Here is a 24,257-nt window from a genome sequence, read left to right as displayed (position 1 = left end):
TAGTCTTTTTCTGTAAAAGGTGGATGCCAACTTGCTTAGTATCATGGTTGGGAAATCCTGCAGTTGCAGGATTTGTGACTTATCATCTTCCAGCCCACTAAGTCTTCATAGGAGTATTCAACATGGCACTCTACAAAGCCTTTTACATCATTCGAGGGATATCCCAGATGTAGTTTCTGCTTCTATGGATGTATTCATAGCAGTAAAGTGGAACCCTCCTAGGTTGTATAGAAAGATTTGTGTTTTAATGAAGTTTTAAAGATGAGAAACAACTACTTATATTTATTTAAAGCCATTTTGGAGCTAAAAATTCATGGATTTTGCTGTACTCAGTATGTTCTCACTACGAAGGATGGTAGAACAAACTGAGACTAAGGGCGATGCTCTGTCTGGAAACTCATGCTGAGATTAAAATATGCTAGTATCTTCACTTTTTATTTCCTATATGAATGTTCAGTTTCTCAGTGTCTTTGTCATTGTAATTCATTCCTGCAGTTACAGAACTGTCATCTTTTCTCTTTGCCTGTAGAAGTCATCAGTCCTTATGGAAGATGGACTTGTTCAGGATGAGTTTTGTGAGAGTATGAAGATGAGTACTTACCTGGTTGCTTTCATTGTGGGAGAGATGAAGAACCTGAGTCAGGATGTAAATGGAACCCTGGTATGTTGATGTGGTAATTGTCCGAAAGCCTGTTTCAGAGTGGGTTAAGAGGAATTCTGGTTTTATTGATTGCTTGTGATGGTCTTATGAAGAGAAGCAAGCTTTTAGATCATGCTCAGACATTTTATACCACAAATATTGTTTTACTTATTATTAATTCTACTATTGGTTTAATAACTGAAAGTAAATAATTTTCAAGTTTCTTCATTTATAAGAGAAATCTAGTAAAACATCATTACTAAAGTTTCTAGAACTGTACAATATAGTGGTCACTAGGCTTATATAATTATTTAGATGTAAATTAAATAAATTTAAAATCCATTTTCTCAGTTTTATTTGCCACATTTCAAGTATTATAGTAGTGTTCCTGTGGCTACCATATTGCATAGATTGAAATGATTAGACAGATGCTGTTTTTTTTAAAAAAAACAAACCCTGGGATCCAGGTATTTATTGGTCAGTGGGGCTCAGCCCCAAGATAAAAACAAAAAACAAAACAAAAAAACACCTCCTACTCGTTATAATAGCAATCATTAAGAATACAAAAAATAATAAATGCAGGCAAGGATGGGGGGCGGGAAAGATACACTCATACATTGTTGATGGAACTGCAAATTAGTACAACCACTCTGGAAAGCAATATGGAGAGTCCCCCAGAAACTAGGAATGGATATGGCCCAGTTATCCCACTCCTTGGTATTTCTTCATAAGGTCTAAAATCAGCATATTTTAGTGATACAGGCACATCAGTGTTTATAACAGTGCAATTCACAGTAACCAAATTATGGAACCAGCCCAGGTACCATCAACAGCCATAAATGAGATTATGGCATTTCTGGTAAATGGATGGAACTGGAGAATATCATTCTAAGTGAAATAAGCCAGACCCCAAAAGTCAAGGGTTGAATGTTTTCTCTCACATGTGGAAGTTAAACCAAAATAAGGGGGGAAAGGCAAGGGTAGAAAATCTCATGAAAATAGAAGGGGGATCAGTGGAGCACAGGAAGGGGACTAAGGGAGAAGGATAGATGGGAAAAGGGAGGAACTGCAGAATGAAATTGACCAAACTATGCTATGTACATCTATGAAAATACCACAGTGAATTTCACCTTTATGTATATCTATAAAGCTCTAATTTAAAAAGAACTATAAATAAATAGTTGAGGAGGAGAGGGAAAGAGGAAGTACTGGGGTCTGAAGTGAAACAAGTTATATTCCATATTCAATTTTTTCAAAATGAACTGTGTTATTATGTGTAACTATAATGCACTAATAAAAACATTTTAAAAAGAAAGAATGAAAGAAGAAAAGCAAATCCTGATTGAGTTTATTCATAGAAAATGAGTAAGATTTTTAAGGGTCTGATTTATCTACATTTTGTCAAAATTCATTCTAGTAAAGTAATTCTGTTTTTCTTTGTCATTGATACCCATTTTTAAATGATTATTTGATTATATTTTCATACTCTAATTTTATAGCAGAGACCTAATAAAGCGAATATTTTCACATAAAATAAATAAAGAAGAATAAAGGGCTCTTTTAAAGTCTCCCATTTCCCTCCCTCCTTCCCTACTTCCATTCTTGCCTCATCTTTCATCTTCTATGTTGGCTTCTTACTACCTGTAGGATGACATTCAAATTCATCATTCTGATATTCTGATATTCAAGGCTGCCCTTACAAAGCTCAATTATCTTTCCAGTTGCTCCAATATTAATTCTCCCATACAGCCAAGATAAATTATTCATAACACACATATATGCCTCATTTGTGTGTGTGTGTGTGTGTGTGTAGAAAGAAAGAAATTGAGAGAGAAGAATATAAGGTATAAGTTGGATTTTTTTTTCCTTTTGCTTGGAATAGGAAGAAACATGGTGGTTAAATATGAACCCTGGAATCTTCCTGGATTAAAATCCCTCTTATACACTTTAATAACTTTGAACCCTTAAGAAGACTACATTCTAATCCTCTGAACATCACCTTTTACAATTCTAATATTACACACACACATACACACACACACAGACACACAACCATTTATTATAGATATAATATATATAGTGTACATTTTATTTTTATCATATGTAAAATCTTTTGCATGAGATATAAATATTCTCATTTTTAGTGCTACCCAGTAGTAAATGTGTTTTTAAAAAATTAACATTATACAAATAAACAATAATTTTATTAATTTATTCTGTTTTTTAGGAAATATGGAAGAATGTAACATGTGGAATAATTCTGTATGTTAATTGTGGGCACTTGTTTATAAACTTTTTTTTTTTAAATTTTATATGTTGACTGAGGATGAAGCATTAGATCCATGTGACTGATGAGGAAATCATAGAGGTTAGATTGACCTGAGATGACATATCAAGTTATAGTCAAAATTTTACTATCCAATAGCTATGCTGTGTCTTATACCAAATTACATGAATAACAAATGTAGACATAGTGACCAGAACTATTCAAAACTTGGAGTGTAGCAAAGGATTTTTGTTATGCTAAAATGTTGTAATCTTTAGACTGCCTTCTATTTTATAATATTTGACACGAGTTCAATTTAACAAGGTCAAGGATTAAGGCAATAGGGATTTTCTTATTAATGTGAATCTTACCAAGCAACTAAAAAGTCACGGTTGACTGTAGATTATTACATGTGACCTGTAATAATAAAGACTGTGTCAGAGGCTTGAAAAAGAATATTTGTTATTTCTGTTCATTCTTCATTCCTTAAATCTCTCCCTGCCTTTAAGAATGCCAGAATTACCTGTAAAATTCTAGGCCAGTTGTAAATGTACTGTTTTATTTGTTTGTCTTGAGGTTTTTGTTTTGTTTTGTTTTTTGCCACTGCACTGCCTGCCTTCATTTTTATTGTACACAGGTCTAATTGCTAGAAGCAAAACTTAATCATGATTAGTCCCATGTGGTGTCTGTCCACATTTAAAAGAATCTTCAACTGTTTTATCCATGTGGTTAGAATTTTAATATTCATAGAAATATGACTCTGTTCAAAATTTCCTCAAAAAACATTTCTACCTCAAGTGTCTTTCCACCAGCCTGGGACATTATGCACAATTCATATTATTCTTTTCCATCTAATCAATCATTTTGAATGGACCTATTTCTGTTTGTTTATTTTAGGAATGTATGCTTTTTTGTTGTTCAGTTATTTGTTTGGGAAAGTCAGCATTTTTCAGAAAATTTAGTATGAAACCTCTAATATTTTCTGTCCCTATACAACTTGCAGTCCATAGTATTGTTTTGGTGGAGGGTGGGGCTGAAACTTGATTGTGCTTTTGCTTTTGTTAACTAATGTTCATTTTTAATAATTTAAAAAACTGATAAATTGAACCTAACAAATCTTTTATTCCTCAATCCTTTTCTTTGGGAGCTGATCAAGAATATTTATAGTTGTGTTTTTAGAAATCTCCCATAAGGTCCTTGTAAGATGTTGGGCAAGAAGTTTTAACTTGTAAGTCTTGAGACCTGAGTGTCAGTTGATTTCCATTTAACAATTTTTTGCGGGGGTCGGGGTTTATGTGTTGGGGAGCAACACTAAATCTCAGGCATGCTAAACCTCTCTCTGCCACAGAGCCACACCCTCAGCCCCCATTCAACAATGTTTAGAATTCTCTTACAAAGGCAAGAATGCTATTCAAGACTTTCTTTGCTAAGATAGATTGCTCTGTTTATTTTTTATTTTATTTTTAAAATTTTGTTTTTAGTTATAGGTGGACACAATATCTTTATTTTATTTATTTATATGTAGTGTTGAGGATCAAACCCAGAACCTCACACGTGCTAGGTGAGCACTCTACTGCTGAGCCATAACCCTGGCCCCTTTGTTTATTTTTTACTGCTTCTGTTGTTCTTAGATTAAGCTTGATAATAATTATAATGATTAGATGATTTGTTTCTAGTAAGAACTCTTAGGTATGTTCTTTTAAGGAAAAGAAAAAGAAGTAGAAAGGAAGAGAAAATACCGAAGTACCTTCTTTTTATGATCATTTTATTCCGGAAATGGGAATAAATGAACCCTTTCATCAGATTTCAGTTTCATTTACAGTCACATCGTATGTATTTAACTTAGCATTTAACCCATAAAAGAGAAAATACCCATTTAAATAATACAGGTGATTCTGTCTTCTTTCCCACTTATTACATGTCCTGCAGTGAATGGGCAATGAGACACATGAACTGTTATTCTCTTAGTTGTTTTCACTTACTGTGTGCCATCAAAATGTGTTTCACATGATTTATATATAAATATAAAAAATGGGACATAAAAACAAGCCCCGAATGAAAAAAAGCAAAGAATAAGTTGTCCCAGACTGAAAGAAAAATTGTGGCCATACTTTTGAAAGAGAATATTTTTATTTATAATCAGTTTTCTACAATATAATTTCAATAAATCTGCCATTTTTATTTTGTATGTAAACTTGAGAGTTAACTCTACTAGCAATATGTGACTCCTCTGTATTTAGTGCTTGCTAGATGTCAGTCTCTATGATAGGCGCTGAAAAGATAAAAGTTAAATACATATAATGTGAATGTAAATGAAACTGAAATCTAAGGCTCTTAATAGTTCGTAAGTAAAGAAAGAACTGCAAGTAATGGGAGAAGACAAATATCAAAAAATTTAATGGGCAAGTGCTTATAAACTGCTATAAAATGACCAAACCTAATTTACTTGGGATGTTATGATAATTTCAAAAAGAAAAGGAAATAGTAAGGTATTTTTTGAACATTGTTGTATATATGGAAGGAACTTACTAAACTCTATGGGGACTAAAAGAATTGTAAGCAAGAGTTTCTGTCCTAAAATATCTCATACAACTGTGTATTTCTTAGGTATGCCAGTCCTGACAGTGCTCACCTGAATATTGTGGCATTTTAATTGTATCTCTCCTTATATCACATATAATGTTTCCCTTTAGGTTTCGATATACACTGTGCCAGAAAAGATTGGTCAAGTTCACCATGCCTTGGAAACATCTGTGAAGCTTCTTGAGTTTTATCAAAACTATTTTGAAATTCAATATCCACTTAAAAAATTGGGTAAGAATCACCACACTTCTGATTTTTACTGCAATTGTAATAAAGATTTGTATTGCAAATGTTTTTTAGAGATAGTTTTTACTAAAGTTACTTAAAAAAGCCCAGAAACATTGTTAATGCTTTAAAAATTGTAATTATTAAATTATTTACATTCTATGAATAAAATAACTTGGAGCTTAAAACACTTATAAGTTATGGGGCTGTCGCAAAGGTACTATGTAAGTGCGATTAGCTTAAGGGCTTAGTCTGAAATTTGACTGACTTCCAAGAAATTTTGTAATTCAAATAACAAAAACTGCATAATGGGAAATCAGGAGAGCAAGAGGACTTTAGTACTCTTCAATGTAGAGCTGTTCCTAGAGAGCTCAATATGGATGGGCCCTGAATTTTGTTCCTCTTGCTCTAGAAAGCTGATTGGTTGTGGAGGCATTTTTTTTCCTTTGGTAAGGGACAGTGAGTCACCTGAAAGGAGGTCAAATCTTTCTCAGCTGACAACTAGTTAAGGAGTATGGAGAGCAAGAATAAGGATGGTGCATGCCTGTAATCCCAGTGGCTCCGGAGTCTGAAGCAGGAGGATCAGGAGTTCAGAGTCAGCCTCAGCAAGGGTGAGGCACTGAGCCAACTCAGTGAGACCCTGTCTCTAAATAAAATACAAAATAGGGCTGGGGATGTGGCTCAGTAGTTGAGTATCCCTGAATTCAATCCCTGTACCAAAAAAAAAAAAAAGGAATAAGGATGGTTCCACTTTCTAAGGAGTATAAAAATAACTCACTGTTTTCACCATGATAAGCCAATGAATAACATATTTTGTTTTAATTAGGGGGTGTGCCTTATATGAGGAAAGTTGATAACTTTTTCCCCTGTTATCTCTAGATTTGGTGGCCATTCCTGATTTTGAAGCAGGAGCAATGGAAAATTGGGGTTTGATAACCTTCCGAGAAGAGACTCTTCTGTATGACAATAATACTTCTTCGGTGACAGATAGAAAACTGGTCACTAAAATCATTGCTCATGAGCTGGCCCATCAGGTATTAACAACCAGTGCTCTTACGTCTTATAATTGTGTCTACTTCGTATACTAGAGCTTTAGAGTACATGTAGATGTTACTAATTATTCAGCTTTTTAAAAAAATATTACCTTCTCTTATAATAAAAAGGCACTTTTTTAGCACAAATTTAATTTCCAAATGAAAATGTTTTTGTTTGTATAGGATGTTTAAAGCATTTTAATACCTTAAGATTGGTAATAATCTCATTTTACAGATGAAGAAACTTGAGAATCTGCTTAAATAAATGATTTGCCCAAAGTCACATGGCTAATAAGTAGTAGCATTTGGGCTTGAAGTCACTGTCTCTTTGAGACCCTTTTCCCCTAACAATTTATAGCTTCTCAGTGTAAATTTTTGTAGATGGGTTCCCTAAATTGCACTTTCTCTGACAGCTCTTAAATCCACAGTTGTTAGGACTAGATTTAATTTTTCTTCTTCTACTGGAATGGGGTTCTGTGTTAATGTAGGAGAGAGAGGTTCTGAGTAAAGTGTGAAGGCATCTTTATATGACACAGAGAAAAAGAAAGAAAATTTTGTGAGTATACAACATGCCCTCTTCCTCAATACCTTGTCTCTGCTTGGCTCTGGATGTGAAGTCCTTGCCAGGGTTGTGTATGGTTCAGGGTGTCATGAGGGGCCCCTTGTGGAGGAAGACCAGGAAAGGAATTGGTCTGCTTACTGTCTACCTACACATCTGTGTAGGACTTGGTAGCCTCGTGAAGACTTCTTGGCAAGCTGGAATACGAAGCATTTATTCACTGTTATAAATGGGCCATAGATAAAAGGTGTCTTTGTGGATTCTTCTACATCTATTATTTCCAGGGCTAGCCATTGTCACTTGGGGAGTATTTCTCTCTTATTTCTTCTTTAGGACTTATAAAACATCTTCCAGTGAAACAGGGTTTAGCATAAGTCTTAGACAATTTTCTGTTATAATTCTGTAAAGTGTTTTGTTTTAGTATCTTGCAACTTGATTTTTGCTGCTAATTTTAAATAAATCATAGGCTACCTTAGCTAAATTGCACACCTTACAACCACTTTTTATTTCAAAGATTTTTAACATACATTTTTTAGGGGAGTCTCATTATTTTTTTCTTTCTTTTTATTACTGCATAGAAGAAAACATTTAAAGATGTTCCCGATTTCATCTGTTTATATATGGCAACTTTCTTAAAGAATGTTATTTGAATTCAGGTTTGAATCATGCAAATGCTATCTCTGACTTGGCCAATTGAGAGAAACCTAAAGCATGGACCCCCTGACTATAGGAAAAGCTCTCACATAGAACGAAACTTTCTTAGTTAACCTGCATGGTTGTAGATATAATGGAAAATAATACTATTAACTTAATATTAGAAAGTCAGTTTCATTATCTAGGAAACCTCATTTCCATGAGGTAGCCAAAAAAGTTTTTATATCCCTATTTGGCATGTTATATAGCCTGTTTTTAAAATTGATGAATATACTAATAAATATATTAGTACTCTTTCTTACTTTTTTTCCCATTCAGTTAAGGTAAAATATTAAAAGTTTTATTTTACTTGTAAAGGAAATTTACACAACTTTTACAAATCTCTGATTAATTCAAGTATAGTTTGTTTGAACTGTAATACCAGTATATTTTTAAGATATCTTAATCTGGTTATGGACAGTTAATATGACAGTTCAGCCAGTTTTTTGAATATTCCTGAGAATGTAATTATCATGTTGGTTGGGACTTTGTTTTTCCCACAGTGGTTTGGTAATCTGGTAACAATGCAGTGGTGGAATGACCTATGGCTAAATGAAGGTTTCGCCACTTTCATGGAGTATTTTTCTTTGGAAAAAGTATTCAAAGAGCTCTCCAGTGTAAGTATAATATTTGTCTTACTTGGAATGCTAGGAGGAAAAATAGTCAAGTTATGTTTTCTTTGCATTTGGAGAAATGAAAATGTTTCTAGAAAACTATACTAAAATTCATCCTTGTTAATGATATCCATACCTTTTTGGAAATTTGACAATGAAAATTACACTTTTATTGATATGTTTCACTGAAATTATGTAAGTTTATATGTTTTTGTAATTAAAATGAATATTTTAAATTGCTTTCCTACATTCTGTTTTTAACAGGTATGGCTCTTCTGCTTGATGGGATTTAGATAAGGTTGAAAAGCCTTTTTTGCAAAGCAAAAAATTTTTTTTTATCTCATCTATAAAGAGAGAAGAAAATTAAGACATTTTGTAGTAATTATATCACTCTGTTGTCACTACATGAATACATTCTTATAATAGCAATATATAACTTCATACAGATAATTTGTCCTGTTATGGTACAGACCATATTTTGTATTTCCCAAAAATGTGGAATATCCTTCCATGATAGAGAGACCTAATAATGTTGTCACTGTTATTAGACTCTGGAGATATTCTGAATTTAGGGACATTTGAAAACATTAAGCCATGATGTGCCATATTTTGCCAAAATAATTCAAGCTATGAGTGGAAAAGTGTAAATATTTTTTTCAACCCTTAAATTCAGTGACTTTCTGTTAAACTTCCTGGAGAAATGAGCCAAGACTGTTTTAAAGCAAGAAGTGTTCTTTGAGCTTTTAATCTGAAGTTTTTGTTTAGGACTTGTTAAAAAATTTCAAATAAAAGGAATTAATTTTTAGCTAGAATACTAAATAAGGCATTCCGAATTTGTATACCCTATTTAATTAAGCAATGAGATATATAGTTTCACCACTTGGTGGTGCCCAGAATTTTGAAAACCCCCTAATATGTATTCTTTGGGAGCTCATCTGCTGAACTATCAAGAGTTCCTACTGTTTAAGAGATATTTTACTTTAATTGGTTCTTAATTAAGAGAAATGTATATTGTCTTGTTAAAAATCCTGTACTATCTATGAGAAACCAGCTTAAAGACCAAGTTTTTTTTTTAATTTCAATTTTTATTTTAAAAATTAACTCTAGCCATTTTAGAATATTTATCTTGGATACCCACATTTGGCATTTGTTTACTTTAGTAATGGGCTCTTAACTAATCTGTATTCTCCTGTTTAGGAAATGCTGATTTTCTTGTGACTAGGTTATAATTATACTTTTAAATTTAAGGGATGTGCATTGAGGTCATAATCTTTCTGGATTTTCAAAAGTTTATATTCTGAAATTTAGCATAGCCAATTGTTTTTTCATCATGACTTTTATTAATAATTAGCAATAATATCAATAACTGCTGTACTTAACCTTTGCCTTGGATACATTCATGATATCCTAATCTGTTTAATTTTTTACTAGTATGAAGATTTCTTAGACGCTCGATTTAAAACCATGAAGAAAGATTCGTTGAATTCATCTCATCCAATATCATCATCTGTTCAGTCTTCAGAACAAATTGAAGAGATGTTTGATTCTCTTTCCTATTTTAAGGTATTGCTACGCAGAAAGAAAGCAACGGCAGTAGGCTTCAAGTTAATTTCATAATGTCAGCCAGTTGCATGATTTAGATTATTTTAAAAATTAAGTGAATATTATTTTCAGATAGCCTGCTAAACTTTAAATGTTTAAATTTTTAGCATTTGTATCTATTGAAATTTTAGTCTTAACTTTTTATGAGGTTTCCTTTATCTGTCTCTATTTTTAAAGTTCTGTGACTAGTTCTCCAGGCAGTTACCAAGATTATGTGGCAATACATCCTTCAAAGTTGATTTATGCTACAGATCTGCAAGTAGAACATGTTCAGAAAAGGACCTAAGTAAGCCTGGAGTTGTGTTACTCAGCATTGAGTTATATTCTAAAGTTAGGATTACTAAAACAAGTAAGCAAAAAGACATTTTAACTATTGAAGATTATAATGCAGGATCAGAAAGAAACAGGCTCTAGGTTCATGGATGAAGAAAAGATAAAAAATTAGGAATCCCATTAGGATCACTATAAGAGAACAAAGAAATCAAGAAGCTATCAGCATCATTGTTTTGAGGGCAGGGGTGAATGTTATTTACCTCCTCATTTTGGCTCTTGAATTAATTAGTTAATAAATTCCTGCAATAGAGCTGGATGCAATGCTGTACACCTGTAATCCCAGCAGCTCAGAAGGCTGAGGGAGGTGAATCAAGAGTTCAAAACCAGCCTCAGTAATTTAGTGAGGCCCTAAGGAACTTGGTGAGACCCTATTTCAAAATTAAAAAATGAAAAGGGCTGGGGATGTGGTTCAGTGGTTAAGTATCCCTGGCACAACAATAAATAAATAAATAAATAAATTCCTGCAGTAGATAGGGAATAAAATACATAAAACTTAAGATATAATTCATATAATCAAAAAACTCAAAATTTAGGAGGTGAGTATTTGTTGACCAGGAAGAGAAATAATGTATGCTGAAGTGGTAAAGAAACTTTTTACTTGGGATGCTGAAGAGAGATTCTTTGGAGGAAAATAGGAATTCAAATGAGTTAAATAATAACAATACTGGTTAACAGGAATGGGAGAAACAGGGTAGGACAAGAATGAAATAATGAGGGACCACTGTCAGGCAAGAAATGCTTATTTAGAGATAACATATGACTGCAGTGGAAGCCACATGTGGAGTACAGAAAGATGAGAAAGGTAGCAAGGCCCAGTTGCAGAAGTTCCTGAATGCCATCAGGAGTCCGGATGTTTTTTCTGTATGTAGTGGAAAGCTTCAGAAGATTTTTGAACAGAAGAATTACTTGATTAAAATTACTATTTAGAAAAATTAAATTGGTTTTAGTTTATAAAGTAGATTTAAGTGAGGGGAAGGGAACCCTTAAGTCAGGAAATTGCTGCACCCTTAAGTCAGGATATTGCTGCTGAAGTTTAGGCATGTAATGTAAAAGATACATAAGGTATGGTAGTAAGAGTAGATAGAAAACAATGGGCATGAAAAACTGGGTTGGGGTAAGTACTTAAAGGACTTTGTGACGGATTAATACAGATAAAGAAGGAGGCAGAAAAAATGTTTCCCAAGGCCAAGCCTGACTGTGAGAATTATAGTACTGCTAACAAGAAAATCAGGAGTTTCATTAGCCATATTAAATATATAATAGGCTCCCTTTATCTGCAGTTTTACTTTCCATGGTTTCAGTTACCTGTGGTTAATGGTGCTTGAAAAAATATTAAAAGGAAAATTCCAGAAATAAATAATTTGTCAGTTGTAAACTGCACACCATTCTGAGTAATGTGATAAAATCTCATGCTGTCCTTGCCCTGGTGTGAATCATCCATTTGTTCAGAGTGTTCACACTATGTATGCTACCTGTTAGTAACATAATACCCATCTTAGTTATCAGATCACCTACACAGTATCATAGTATTTATGTTCAAGTAACCATTATTTTACTTTATAGTGGCCCCATGCACAAGAGTTGTGGTGCTGGCAATTCACATATACAAAACAGACACCATAGTGCTTCCTTTAAGTGAAAAGATGAACCTTCTTAACTTAATATAGAAAGAAAACAAATTATGTGCTGAAGTTGCTAAGATCTGTAAAATAAGACATTTTGACAGATTACATTCACATAAGTTTTATTTGACAGTATATTATCATTATCCTAATTGTTCATTTTATTATTAGTTTTTATTGCTGATAATCTCTTACTAGGCCTAATTTATAATTTAAACTTTATCATAGTTATGTATATATTGGAAAAGGCATAGTATACCCAAGGTTTGGTACTATCTATGGTTTCAGGTATCCTCTGTGGGTCTTAGAAAGTATCCCTTGTGGACAGGGGAAATTACTGTATTTCAGTTAGAGCTACTGCAGTGATGTGTGTGTGTGTGTGTGTGTGTGTGTGTGTATGTGCGTGCGTGCGCGTGTGTGATGCTGGGGATTGAACCCAGGGCCTTGTGCAGGTGAGACAAATACTTTACCAACTGAGCTATATCCCCAGCCCTACTGCAGTAATTTTTAAAGCCTGTTCTGGAACTTTCAATAAGGAAAAATTTTAAACTTGTGGTTCTGTTGTTGTATAGAACATACTACCTTTAATATAGAACTTAAACAGAGCAGTTATTTTAGGATGTATTGACAGAGCTCTGTCTGCCTCCAGTACCTTCCTTCCAAATCCAGAATTCATTATCTCCTGATCATGTTGTTTCCACAGCATATTTAACCTCTATTGATATGGTAACTACTTGTTTCAGAATTGAAAATCTGGCAAATATCTCCCATCATTGAGAAAAGCAGGAAACTGAGTAATATTAATATTTTGTGTAAGAAAAAGTAAATGACAGTAGGGAATGTGTTTGACAAACATGTTCTGTTTGTTCTTATAATCATCAAACCCAGGTACTAATGGAGGTATCTTATGAGGATTCATTTATGCAGCAAGTTTTACAAGTATCAACCTTACACCAGCTATTGTTCTGGGTACTGGGGATACCACAGGAAGCAAGCTAGACTAGCTTCTGTGAAGCTTCCATTTCAGGGGTCAAAGATCGAGACAGACACTATACAGATGAATGAATAAATAGGTGTTATGATACCAGAAATAAAACATGTAAGGAAATGAGAGTAACAAAGCAAATGTTGGTCTACATACCACAATTGGGGAAAACCACTTGAGAGGTGATATTTGTATACTATTTGAGGAATTTTGAGGGGAAGAATGTATCAAGCAGAAGTAACCAATGTATAGAGTTTGTGTACAGAAAAGAGTTAATGTTGCAGGAATGAGACTGCTATCTTTTGAAAAATCTGCTTGCAAGACTGGCCCTTGGCTGGCATCTGGGAATCTGGATTTTGGAAAAGTTTTTATCGTTCCATGATAAGAGTGGCCTGCTGTGCCCTCAGTTGTACCAACAATGTTGTTTATGCTAAACATTCTTGCCTTTCCTTGAGTCTGGAATTTTGATATATGCCAGGTAGAGGATACCTCTACAGATAGTATCTTGGGTGCTGAGTCTCTAATGAGCATTCCTGGTAGAAAATATTTCACATATGTTATCCTGTCTTGCTGGAGGGAATAAATATATCCTGTATGATTGCCCTGGGAGAGGACTCCTGAAGGTTTGAACCTAGTTTTCTCTTGACTTTATCCCATGCAACTTTTCCCTTAGCTGATTTTACTTTGTAACCTTTTACTGTAATAAATTATAGCATGAGTATGACTGTCAGCTTTGTTTTCTGAGTCCTCCTAGTGCATCATCAAACCTGGGACTGGTCTTGGGGAGTCCCATATAGCTTGAGATGAGAGATTGCTTTCCATGTTCAAGCACCTGCAGGGAGCCAATATATCTGGAGTAGAGGAAGAGGAAAGGAAAGTAGAAGTGAAATCAGAAGAATTATAAGAGATCAGATCATTGTAGAGTCTAAAAGGAGGCCATGTCAAGAATCTTGGTTTTATTCTAAGTGAAATAAAAGGATCCAGGAAAAATCATGATAGATTTTATTTGTAAAAGATTGCTCTAGTCTTCAATAGCACATGGAGTCAGGAGCACTAGTTAGGAAGTCGTTGTAGTAGGACTAAGGTGGCAATAGGGAAGGTGATGAGATATGGTTGGACTTGAAATATTTATACAAGTTGATCCAGTAGAATTTGCTAATGGATTAGATGTGGAATATAAGAGAAGAGTTAAAAACAAGGTTTTTATCCAAACAGCTGGAAAAAAAATGTATTTGCCATTTGCTAAAGTGGAGAAGACCACAGGAGGAGTAGAACTGGTGAAAGAAGGAAAAAAAATAGTTCAGTTTTTCAGTATGAGATGCACCTTAGATATACAAATGGACCAAACTGGCAGTTTGATGAGTCTGGGATTCAGAGAGGAAATATGGTTGTATATATGTGAATTACAGAATCATTTAAAACCCCTGAAGTTGAGAAGATCAACTAAGAAGCAAATTAGGTAGAGAAGAAAAGAGATTTAAAGAGAAAATGCCAGGATATACACCAAAATTTACTCACTGGGATGATGAGAAGGATCCAGCAAAGTAGACTAAGTATGATGCCAGGGAATAGGGAGAAAGTCAAGAGTGAAATCACAAGGCCAAGTGCATAAAGACTTTCAAGGAATACTGCCAGTGGGTTGATAAGTGAGTCTGAGAATGGACTTTGGTTTGGTACCAGAGAGTTTAATAGTGACCTTGATAAGAGCACTGCCAGTGAAGTGACGGCTAGCAGAGGGCTCAAAAGAAAATGCAGACCACATTTTTGAAGAGTCTTACTATAAAAAGAGAAGGGGCATGAAATGCAGTGATAACTGGAGAGAGCGTGAAGTTAAGGAAAGGTGGGGATTTTTAAAATTTGTTTAAAATTAGGAATGCTAAATAGTTTTTATTTTGTTAATGGTAATGCTACAGTACAGAGAGGAAAGGTGGTGATATAGGACAAAAGGGGAATTGTTTTGGAACAAGAATGAGTACTTAAATTTATAGAAAAAATAATAGGTATAAAATGTAGGGCATTAAATTTATATGTGCTGATAATCTTTTATTTTAGTTTCTATTTGCTGTTGGACAGCATTGCATTTATTTTTGTTTATTTTTATGTGGTGCTAAGGATTGAACCCAGTGTCTCACACATGCTAGTCAAGCACTCTACCACTGAGTTACAGCCCCAGCCCCTGTACTGATAATCTTAATGAATTAATACTGTTACATTTTTATCAGAAGTGAAAGTCATTCAAAAAATATTAGTGCCTATTACTGGGCATTGAGGTTCTATTTTAATTACTATAGTTGAGTTTTTTTTAAATTATTCCCCCAACTGGTGTGCAGCTTAAAAGAGGAAATAAATATATAACCAATGCAGAAAGTAATATAAATTGCTATTGAAGATGGACAGAAATGATTACTATTTCAAATAAGGAAAGGCTTCACAGAGGAGGTGGAGCCAGAATGATGACGTGTGCATGAGTGAATATAGTATGGTCTTAATAGTTGCATGTCTGGTTATGAATTATCAGTGTATGCTTGCTGCTCTGTACATATTTGAAGTGACTCTGTAGGAAGAAGAGAGATTCTGGCTACTTCAGCAACATGGCATACTAAAATTAGAAAGTAATGCACTACCTAGAAGACAGGCTTTTGGGAATTCTGCTGATTCATTGTGTCTGTAGCAGTATATGCTCACAAATGGAGCTGGCACTTCAAGAATTGGGTATGGACATAGGGATGCCACAGAAAATTGAGCATGCTCTTCTATTAAAATATGAAAACTGAGCATTTCAACACTAATACTGAAACAGTAAGTGTGCTGATAGACCACGTAGAATGGCTCATGGAAAAAATAGTACACATGAATATGTAACTCCATTAATTCTTTTTCAAATTCCTTAAAATAAGTTTAAGACATTTGAACATAATCCACATCTAGCTATGAGATAGTATAAGTACATTGAACATGTAAAAGTACATGTTCAGAATGTTTTGAATATTAGATTTTCGGTTCTATTGCCTATAATATTCTATTGTTTTCTTCCATTTTCCTCACTTTTTTGTTTGTTTTTGAAAATAGGGAGCTTCCCTCTTGTTGATGCTGAAAACTTATCTTAGTGAAGATGTATTTCAACATGCTATCATTCTTTACCTGCATAATCATAGCTATGCATCCATTCAAAGTGATGATCTCTGGGATAGTTTTAATGAGGTGAGTGGCCCAAATAATTTATTTAAGTTCTGTCTTCTTACAGTAGGAGCTCTTCTGTTTATATTTTTATCGCATAAGCAAATAAGTCTGTGGTTGCAAAGTATTTTATAATTATTTAAGAGAGAGAGCTATGGTATATCAGTTATACAATTGGCATAAAATATTTGTGAATTTAAAGTCATGAAATGAAAGTGCTGTGCTTAATTGTTGAAAAAAAAAAAGTGGGTTTCCATACTTTATTCTCCATTCTTACTTTGTTAGGAAAAGGGAAATTGTCCCATATTAAAGGATATTACTATATCTTTGTTATTTGATTTTTTAAAAAATCTCTTTTCCTAGTTTTTTTTTCTTTTTCTTTTTTTAATCTCCCATTTACCATTCTGTATTGTCCCCTGTAATCTCTTTGTCTTTTGAGTCCACATTCCTCTAAGTAGATGATATGTCACAGGCTAACTGCCACAAACTGTATGCTGCCCTAGGATCGTTTAACTCTTTGGATTTTGTTACCTACAAATATTCTAATATATAGTGTAGTTAGGTAGATGTTATGCATTAAAGCAGTCGTGAACCTAGCCTGCTGCATGAGTGTATGTTGACTGTACAACATTGACAAGCATTTTAGTTTTTTACTCTGATCTAGATCAGTTGTTCTTCATGCTCTGAAATATTGCATGAAATTTCTGGCCATATTTCCTAAGAAAACCACAAATCATTGCACATTTTCAAAGTTTTATGAATGTTGGATTAAGAACCCTTGTTTTGGCTCCTTTCCATATGCTTTTTCTGCTGCTACCCAATGTGAATTCTGGTGTTTTCTAGCTGTTAAGTTTTTGCTCAAAAGATATTCCTTCCCTACTCTGAATTCTTTTTGAAAGGTTTCAGTTCTTATTACCTAACACTTGATTCCAAATTCTATAATTATATAGTAGCATTTCAGTTGAAAATCATGTTTTTTACTTAATACCCATTATCTTATCTCTTGGCATTTAGAAAATATTTCCGTCTTCCTCACTGACTCCAACTTTTGGACCATAGTGTAGACCCATCTCAACCTGGTCCATAACATTATACTCAGCTTTTTCCAGCATCCACATCAAATTATGCATTGGGCTCTTCACTTCAGTATTGCTTCAAACACTCCAAAGCATGTTGCTTTCCTTACCACCCTCTAGTCCATAAATAAGGAGGCCAGATCCACTAGAAATATAAGAGTAATATCACAATGAATTTGGGAAGAATCACTTTATCCTTTTGTGCTTTAAATAGGCATATGGTGATTGAGGTAAGGTTTGCATAGTAGCATAACATGAATTTATCTGCATGTGACTTCGTTGCTAGCAATCCAAATCTAGATGTAATCTAGAAAAATAATTTCAATCATAAATTCAGCCCTTTTCTTTGAAGAGACAATTGTTCAAAAATTGCTTCCTAAACATTGATGCCAGTCTTAGGGATAGTGGCATTAGAGATCTGCAAACATCTGACAATAGATTCTACATTTTTCAGATAAGTTCTTGTGTTTTCTGGGAAAGACTATATGTGTGACCATCAAAAAAGTTTACCAGTATTCTCTAAAGAGACTTAGTCAAGAGAACCGACTGCTGCTCCTGCTGCTGCTCCCTGGCTGACACGAAGCAGAGCATAGGAGAATGAAGAAAGTTTAGCCTCAGTTGATTCAAGAATTGAACAGCAATTCTTTCCATTCTAGAATACATATCATTAGTCATATCTTCTAAATGTTAGCATTGTAACCTAAAAGAGCACTTCTACTTTCTTAGGAATTTTAATTTTAAGGAATTTAGGAATTTTTTATCTTAATGAAACCTGTTAGTTCATTAAAAGCACTAAAAGCACATGCTGCTTTTTGACACAGTGCCTCTCTCACACCCTCAGTTTTCAGTCAGTTCTGTTCCAGGTTTCTTTTCTTTTAGAACTTTCTTGTGTACCTAAATTAGATGTGTAAACTCAACGCAGTGTTAATTCTTCTTTTTTACATTAAAATTAAATATTGTCTTGATAGAATGTGCTCGAGAACGAGACAAGGGTACAAATAAAACTGTAAAAATTTTAACTAATTTTTTATCTTTAAGTAAAAATACCTTATTCTTTTTTTTTTGTAGGTTACTAACAAAACACTAGATGTAAAGAAAATGATGAAAACATGGACCCTGCAGAAAGGGTTTCCTTTAGTGACTGTTAAAAGGAAAGGAACAAAACTTTTCATACAGCAAGAGAGATTCTTTTTAAATACGAAGCCTGAAATTCAGCCTTTAGATACAAGGTATATACTCTTTGTGTCTGTGTTGTGTCTTTTGTACCCTCAAATGAAGTATATTTAAATGTTTTGTGATCATACATTCTAATGAAACTTAACACGATTATCCTTCTCTGGGAATAGCTTAAATTTCTCCTTTCTATCCCCAAACCAAGAAGTCATGTGTAACTAAGTGAAATATTGGGAAGAGATATAACCTTACAATATCTTCTTTTTACAGTTACCTGTGGCATATTCCAATATCCTATGTCACTGATGGAAGAAATTATTCAAAATATCGATCAGTATCACTACTGGACAAGAAATCAGGTTTGAATATAACTAATACCTTCCTAAAAAAGAAATTGCTAATAGCATAATTTAGAAAATCTGACCAAAGAGCAAATCAGACATTACACTTTCCAGTGCATATACCCTGTCAATTTATTTTATGAATCATATATCCAAGATGTGATTAAAATGAGATTGATTCTATGTTCACACAGAATTGGTCTTTAATTATAAGAAATAAGGTACAAAAAGTCACAGGGAATGTTGCTGGCAGTCTTGACAAGAAATAGCAAATGTTTTATTTTTATTTCCTGGATAAATATTTCACATTTACAAAATAAGAAGTAATAGAAACAGAGTAGTTTATTAAAGTGTTATCTACTATCTACTGTCTAGGGATGGAATATAGCAATTGCATTTTAACAAGAATCCTAGATGATTCATATATATAATATAATAAAGCCTGATTCATGACCTAGATTTAGAGCAAATAATTATTATAATATGTATTACAGATGTAACATACCTTTTTTGCAAGGAGAAAATGGAGCAGGAAACTATCATAGCAAGGAGAAGGGAGATAATGAAATGTGAACGTGATATAGGTTCCAAAATTTAAAACTTTTAATCTAACATGACATTCAAAATGTTTCAGATTTTGAATCATTTCAGATTTCTGAATTAGGGATGCTCACCCAGTAAAATCTAGGCAAATAGTTCAAAAACCAAACAACCGACCCCTGCCAAAACTCCAAATATAAAACATTTCTGGTCCCAGGCTTTTCAGATAAGGAATGCTCAATTTGTACATGTTGACCTACAAGCAAAGCAGTCTATTAAAAGCAATTGAAATGTGTTTTCTGCCCATCTGTTAACAACCAATGTGATAAACTACACCATGTATCCTAAAAATTTCCATCCTATAAGGGTTATGTAGAAATCAGTAATGATGTTTTTAATTTATGAAAAAGGGAAAACTTCTTTGAATTTGGATGCAAATGTACTTAGGATGAAGGAGATGGCTTTTTGTAGCCACATTGTCTCGTTCACTACTTGGCTCTATCATTTATTACATGTGTGATTTTAATTGAATCATGTAACCTCTCTAAAATCTCAATCCCTTGACTATAGAATAAAGATAGTAATTATACTTACTTTATAGGGTTATGATGATATTGCCTGGCAAGAATTATGTACTATAAAAAAGCAAGCTGTTATCATTGCTGTTCTTTTTCAAAAAGTAAACTTTTAAGCATAGTGTATCTGTATCACAAAAAACTGAGGAAATGAAGAACAAATGTTATCCTATCATAACTATTATCATGATTCTTTCCTTTTTTTTTTGGTACTGGGGATTGGCCACATCCCCACCCTATTTTGTATTTAGAGATAGGGTTTCACTGAGTTGCTTAGTGCCTCCCTTTTGCTGAGGCTGACTTTGAACTCATATCCTCCTGCCTCAGCCTCCCAAGCTGCTGGGATTACAGGCATGTGCCACCACACCTGGCATTTCTAGTCATTTTTAAAATAAGTTTTTCACTTGGTTGAAATCATTATGTACATATGCCTTCTTAAAAAAGATATATACAATAATTGACATAACCTTCCCTTATTAAACATCTGATTCATCATTTGTCCTTTTTTTAAAATAAATTCCCCAATAAAATTTTTGGCTCTTTAAGTTTTTTCCATTATATAAACTTATTAGGAATTCTTCTCAAAAATGAAGACTGTGTCACCACTTGTAATTCAATACATGTGACTACATTGTCCTTCTTCTGTGGGATAACAGTTGAATGCCACTTGAAATATATGAATGTGCCAGTTTTATTGCAGTTTTATTACAAAACTGCAATGAAGTGTTACTATAATAACAACAACAGTTTAAACTCTAGGAACAGTTGGTGATGTCACCCTATTTTGATTAATCTAGTGTGGCTAGAAGATTTAAAAAATGCTGCCTTCTCTGGTGTAAAACAAAACTATAAACTTTAAGTGATACTTGGAAAGACACTCTGACCACAGAGAGAGTAAATGAATTTTTTTCCTTTATCCAGCATCACAGCCAAAACATGGCTGCAACATTTAAAATAAACGTATAAGGATAAACTTAGCAAACCTCCTGATATTTTATTAAAATTTTGATGGTATTAGAAATAATTGGTCAATAAGAAAAATCTTTTTGTCTATTTATTTTAGGTCAGTTTACATGTGAGCTTGTTTAACTCTTTGAAATTCATACTGCATAGATTAGCTCACAGTTTCCTGCTTTAGATTTCTCTTTCTTAGCCTTTACTGGATGTTCTCTTCTTTATTCTTATTTATTTATATGCAGTGCTGAGAATTGAACCCAGTGCCTCATACATGCTAGGCAGGCGCTCTACCACTGAGCCACCACCCCAGCTGTTCTCTTCTTTTGCTGGTCAAAAATTCTTTCAAAAACTCAAAACACGTCATACTGCCTCTCATCTCTGGGTCTTTGCATGTGCTATTTACTTTTCTTGAGAAGTAACCTTGCCTCCTTACTTCCTGGATCTCCTTTTATTTAGATCTTAGCTCAGCCATTGCTTGCTCTGGGAGGACCTCCCTTGCCCCAAGACATGGTAGATGTCCTATTTGTGTTTTAATAACATCCTTTACTTCTCCACTTGTTCTACAAGTACTGTTTCACTTAATGTCTATTCCTATGTTTGATATCTACCCCCATTGAGGGTAAGGATCATGGCTGTATGAGTCACTCTTATAAACTTAGCACTCAGTAGACGAATAAAAATTTATCGAATGAATAAATGTTGGTCTGTAATGAGATGACTCAATTTCAGAAGTAACTATAAAAATATAGAAAACATATTCAAAATATGATGAAATATTTTATTGTCCTTTATTTGAAAATAATCTCAAATTCTTTAAGGGGAATATACAAAATGCCATGTAATATAGTTGGTTTAATCTAGTGACAGAACTTGGCCTATATATGACCCATATATGACTATTACTTCCTCTTCTCAACTGCTTATTTCCCTTGCTGCTGCTGCTCTAATTTCTGCCAGTCAGGTTTTGAGAACCCACATTGAAAATTTTTTTCTTACAAAAAATGTTTGATGCTGAGGGCAGTTGAATTTCCTTGATTTCTATACTTCTATACTGAGAATTACACTTACTTTAATTGAATTTTCATTTTTTTCCTATTCAGAGAGGGTGACTTCAGGCCTCTGCTATAAGACTTGACTATAGCTTATTATTTTGATTTGTTAAATCTATAGTATATTAACTGATATTCTATTTCCAAGGTTGCTGGTGAGTTAGTTCAGTCATATATAGGAGTTTATATTTGGTCAATGTCTTTGTCAATTTTCCCCATATGTATGAATTTTAGACAGTTATTTGTGTGCATAAGAAGACCTAAATGTGACCATTTTTTCAAGGCTACATGTCAAAGAAATTACACTAAACCAATGTTTCTTTCTCCACTTTTTTTTCCCCCCTTCCTTTCCTTCTTTTATCCACATCTTACTCAAATGTAACCTCTTTAACTATAGGAGATATTTATTTTAAATCTAACTGGAAACATTCACATTTCTGAAAGTGTATCATTGTTCCAGAAATATTTTTGTGAAACTAAAAGACATGTGACGTATGGAAAGACACTTGGAAAAAGAGAAGAAAAGGAATATAATGACTAGGCATGGTGGCGCACGCCTATAATCTCAACAGCTTGGGAGGCTGAAGCAAGAGTATCTCACATACAAAGCCTGCCTCATCAATTTAGCAAGGACCTAAGCAGTTTAGTGAGACCCTGTCTCAAAATAAAACAAAAAAGGCTGGGAATATGGCTCAGTGGTTAAGCACCTCTGGGTTCAATCCCCAGTAAATCTACCCCACGCCCCGCTGCCAAAAAAAAAAAGAAAGGAATATAATGAAGATATTCATCATGTGCCATTCTCTGCTCTTGCCCTTTTCCTAATAAAATAAAAGAAAGGAAGGTGTATTAAAGAATATATTAACAAGAGGGGATGTAGTTCAACTGCATGTGTTATGCTAGCCCCTAGAAGCAAATCAGATATGAAATTTTGTAACTATTTGTAATAAAATATGTTTACTGTTTCAGTGCTTTAATGTTTCTTTGTAAAACAGTAGTTGATTTTCATAGTTCATTTAAAAAATGGCTTTTTTAAAAATCACAGTTAGATTACTTCATCTGGGTTTCTTCCATCTGAGTTACTCTTTTTTACTACTCAATGGACTGTGAAATTTGGACTGTTAATCTGTTAATGATTATAATAAATTAAAAACATATGAGTATGGCCTCATCCATATTTGAACTGCAGGATGTAGTTGCCCTTCCTTGTATGCAGAGCTGTTACTTTTGATACCTGTGGTTTTAAGGTCCTCCATTCTAGATCATTCAGAAGACCCAAAAGGGACTAGTTTGTTGATGCTTTAAATGATAACTCTCTATACTATTGGCTGCATTGTTTATGTTCTGTCAACTTGATGACAGTAATAATTTCAAATACACTCCCAGCTGGGTTTCTCCTCTCTACCATCTGGAATTGGCTAGGTTTACAACAGGGCAGGTTGCTTATCAGCCAAGATACTCAATATTTTATAATTTTTGTGTCCATCCAGTAGAACTATTGCCAATCTTTGTCTCCCTTTTTTTGGGCAATGGAGATTTGGGGCTCTGTAGCCCTTCCTCCTAAGGTCTTCTCTTGGAAAAAGCTTTATAGGAGATTGTTTGGTATCTGGAGAATGTTGATATTTTTTAGATTATCTCATGATAAAGTTAATTTTATTAGTCATAGGTTTATTAAAAATGATTTCAACTTGGAGCAGCTGCTGTTGCCATTACAAATACTCCTTAGAAGTGCATTCTGCCCTGGAAAAGAAATAAACTGATTTAATCTAATTGATCTTTCCCACCTGCTGCTATATCAGCAGTACAACAGAAATGAGTATGGAATTTTTTAATGAAAAAAAGAAAAAGATTAACGGATATGTCCTGTTAAGACTTGATCAGAATGTCTTTTTTCATAGAGTTGGATTAATAAAGATATTAAATGAATCTGATAAACTTAAATAATTCATGCTTTTGAAGTTGACAAACCCTAAAGCTTCAGATACTAATAAATAATCCTTGAGTTTACAAGGATTCTCAAGCATTTTTATATACAAAAACAATTCACTAAAAAATTAGATGATGAAAAAATTTAAAGTCTCTATGTTTCAAAATAGAAGATTGTTTAAACTGTGGTAGGTCTTAAAGTGGAATGTTATGAATCTTCATATGCACTTCTGAACAGTGCATATGAGAACAATGGAAAATGGAGGGATGATCTGATAGGTGAAAAGCAG

General features: G+C 33.7%; 1 protein-coding gene across 1 annotated transcript in view; it reads left to right on the top strand.

Moving 5' to 3' along the window:
• The window catches only part of Lnpep (leucyl and cystinyl aminopeptidase), a 96,457-nt gene that overhangs the window by 41,676 nt on the left and 30,524 nt on the right, over positions 1-24,257 (top strand). Inside the window, exons 4-11 of the mRNA XM_027927598.2 lie at positions 530-661; positions 5,600-5,720; positions 6,594-6,748; positions 8,504-8,617; positions 10,046-10,177; positions 16,226-16,357; positions 18,478-18,638; positions 18,853-18,941. Of these exons, the coding sequence (XP_027783399.2) occupies positions 530-661; positions 5,600-5,720; positions 6,594-6,748; positions 8,504-8,617; positions 10,046-10,177; positions 16,226-16,357; positions 18,478-18,638; positions 18,853-18,941 (1,036 nt within the window). The remainder of the gene's footprint in view (positions 1-529; positions 662-5,599; positions 5,721-6,593; positions 6,749-8,503; positions 8,618-10,045; positions 10,178-16,225; positions 16,358-18,477; positions 18,639-18,852; positions 18,942-24,257) is intronic.

The sequence above is a fragment of the Marmota flaviventris genome, chromosome 5 (genome assembly GCF_047511675.1).
Source record: "Marmota flaviventris isolate mMarFla1 chromosome 5, mMarFla1.hap1, whole genome shotgun sequence".
NCBI classification, from domain to species: domain Eukaryota; kingdom Metazoa; phylum Chordata; class Mammalia; order Rodentia; family Sciuridae; genus Marmota; species Marmota flaviventris.
This window is presented reverse-complemented; position numbering and strand designations above follow the sequence as displayed.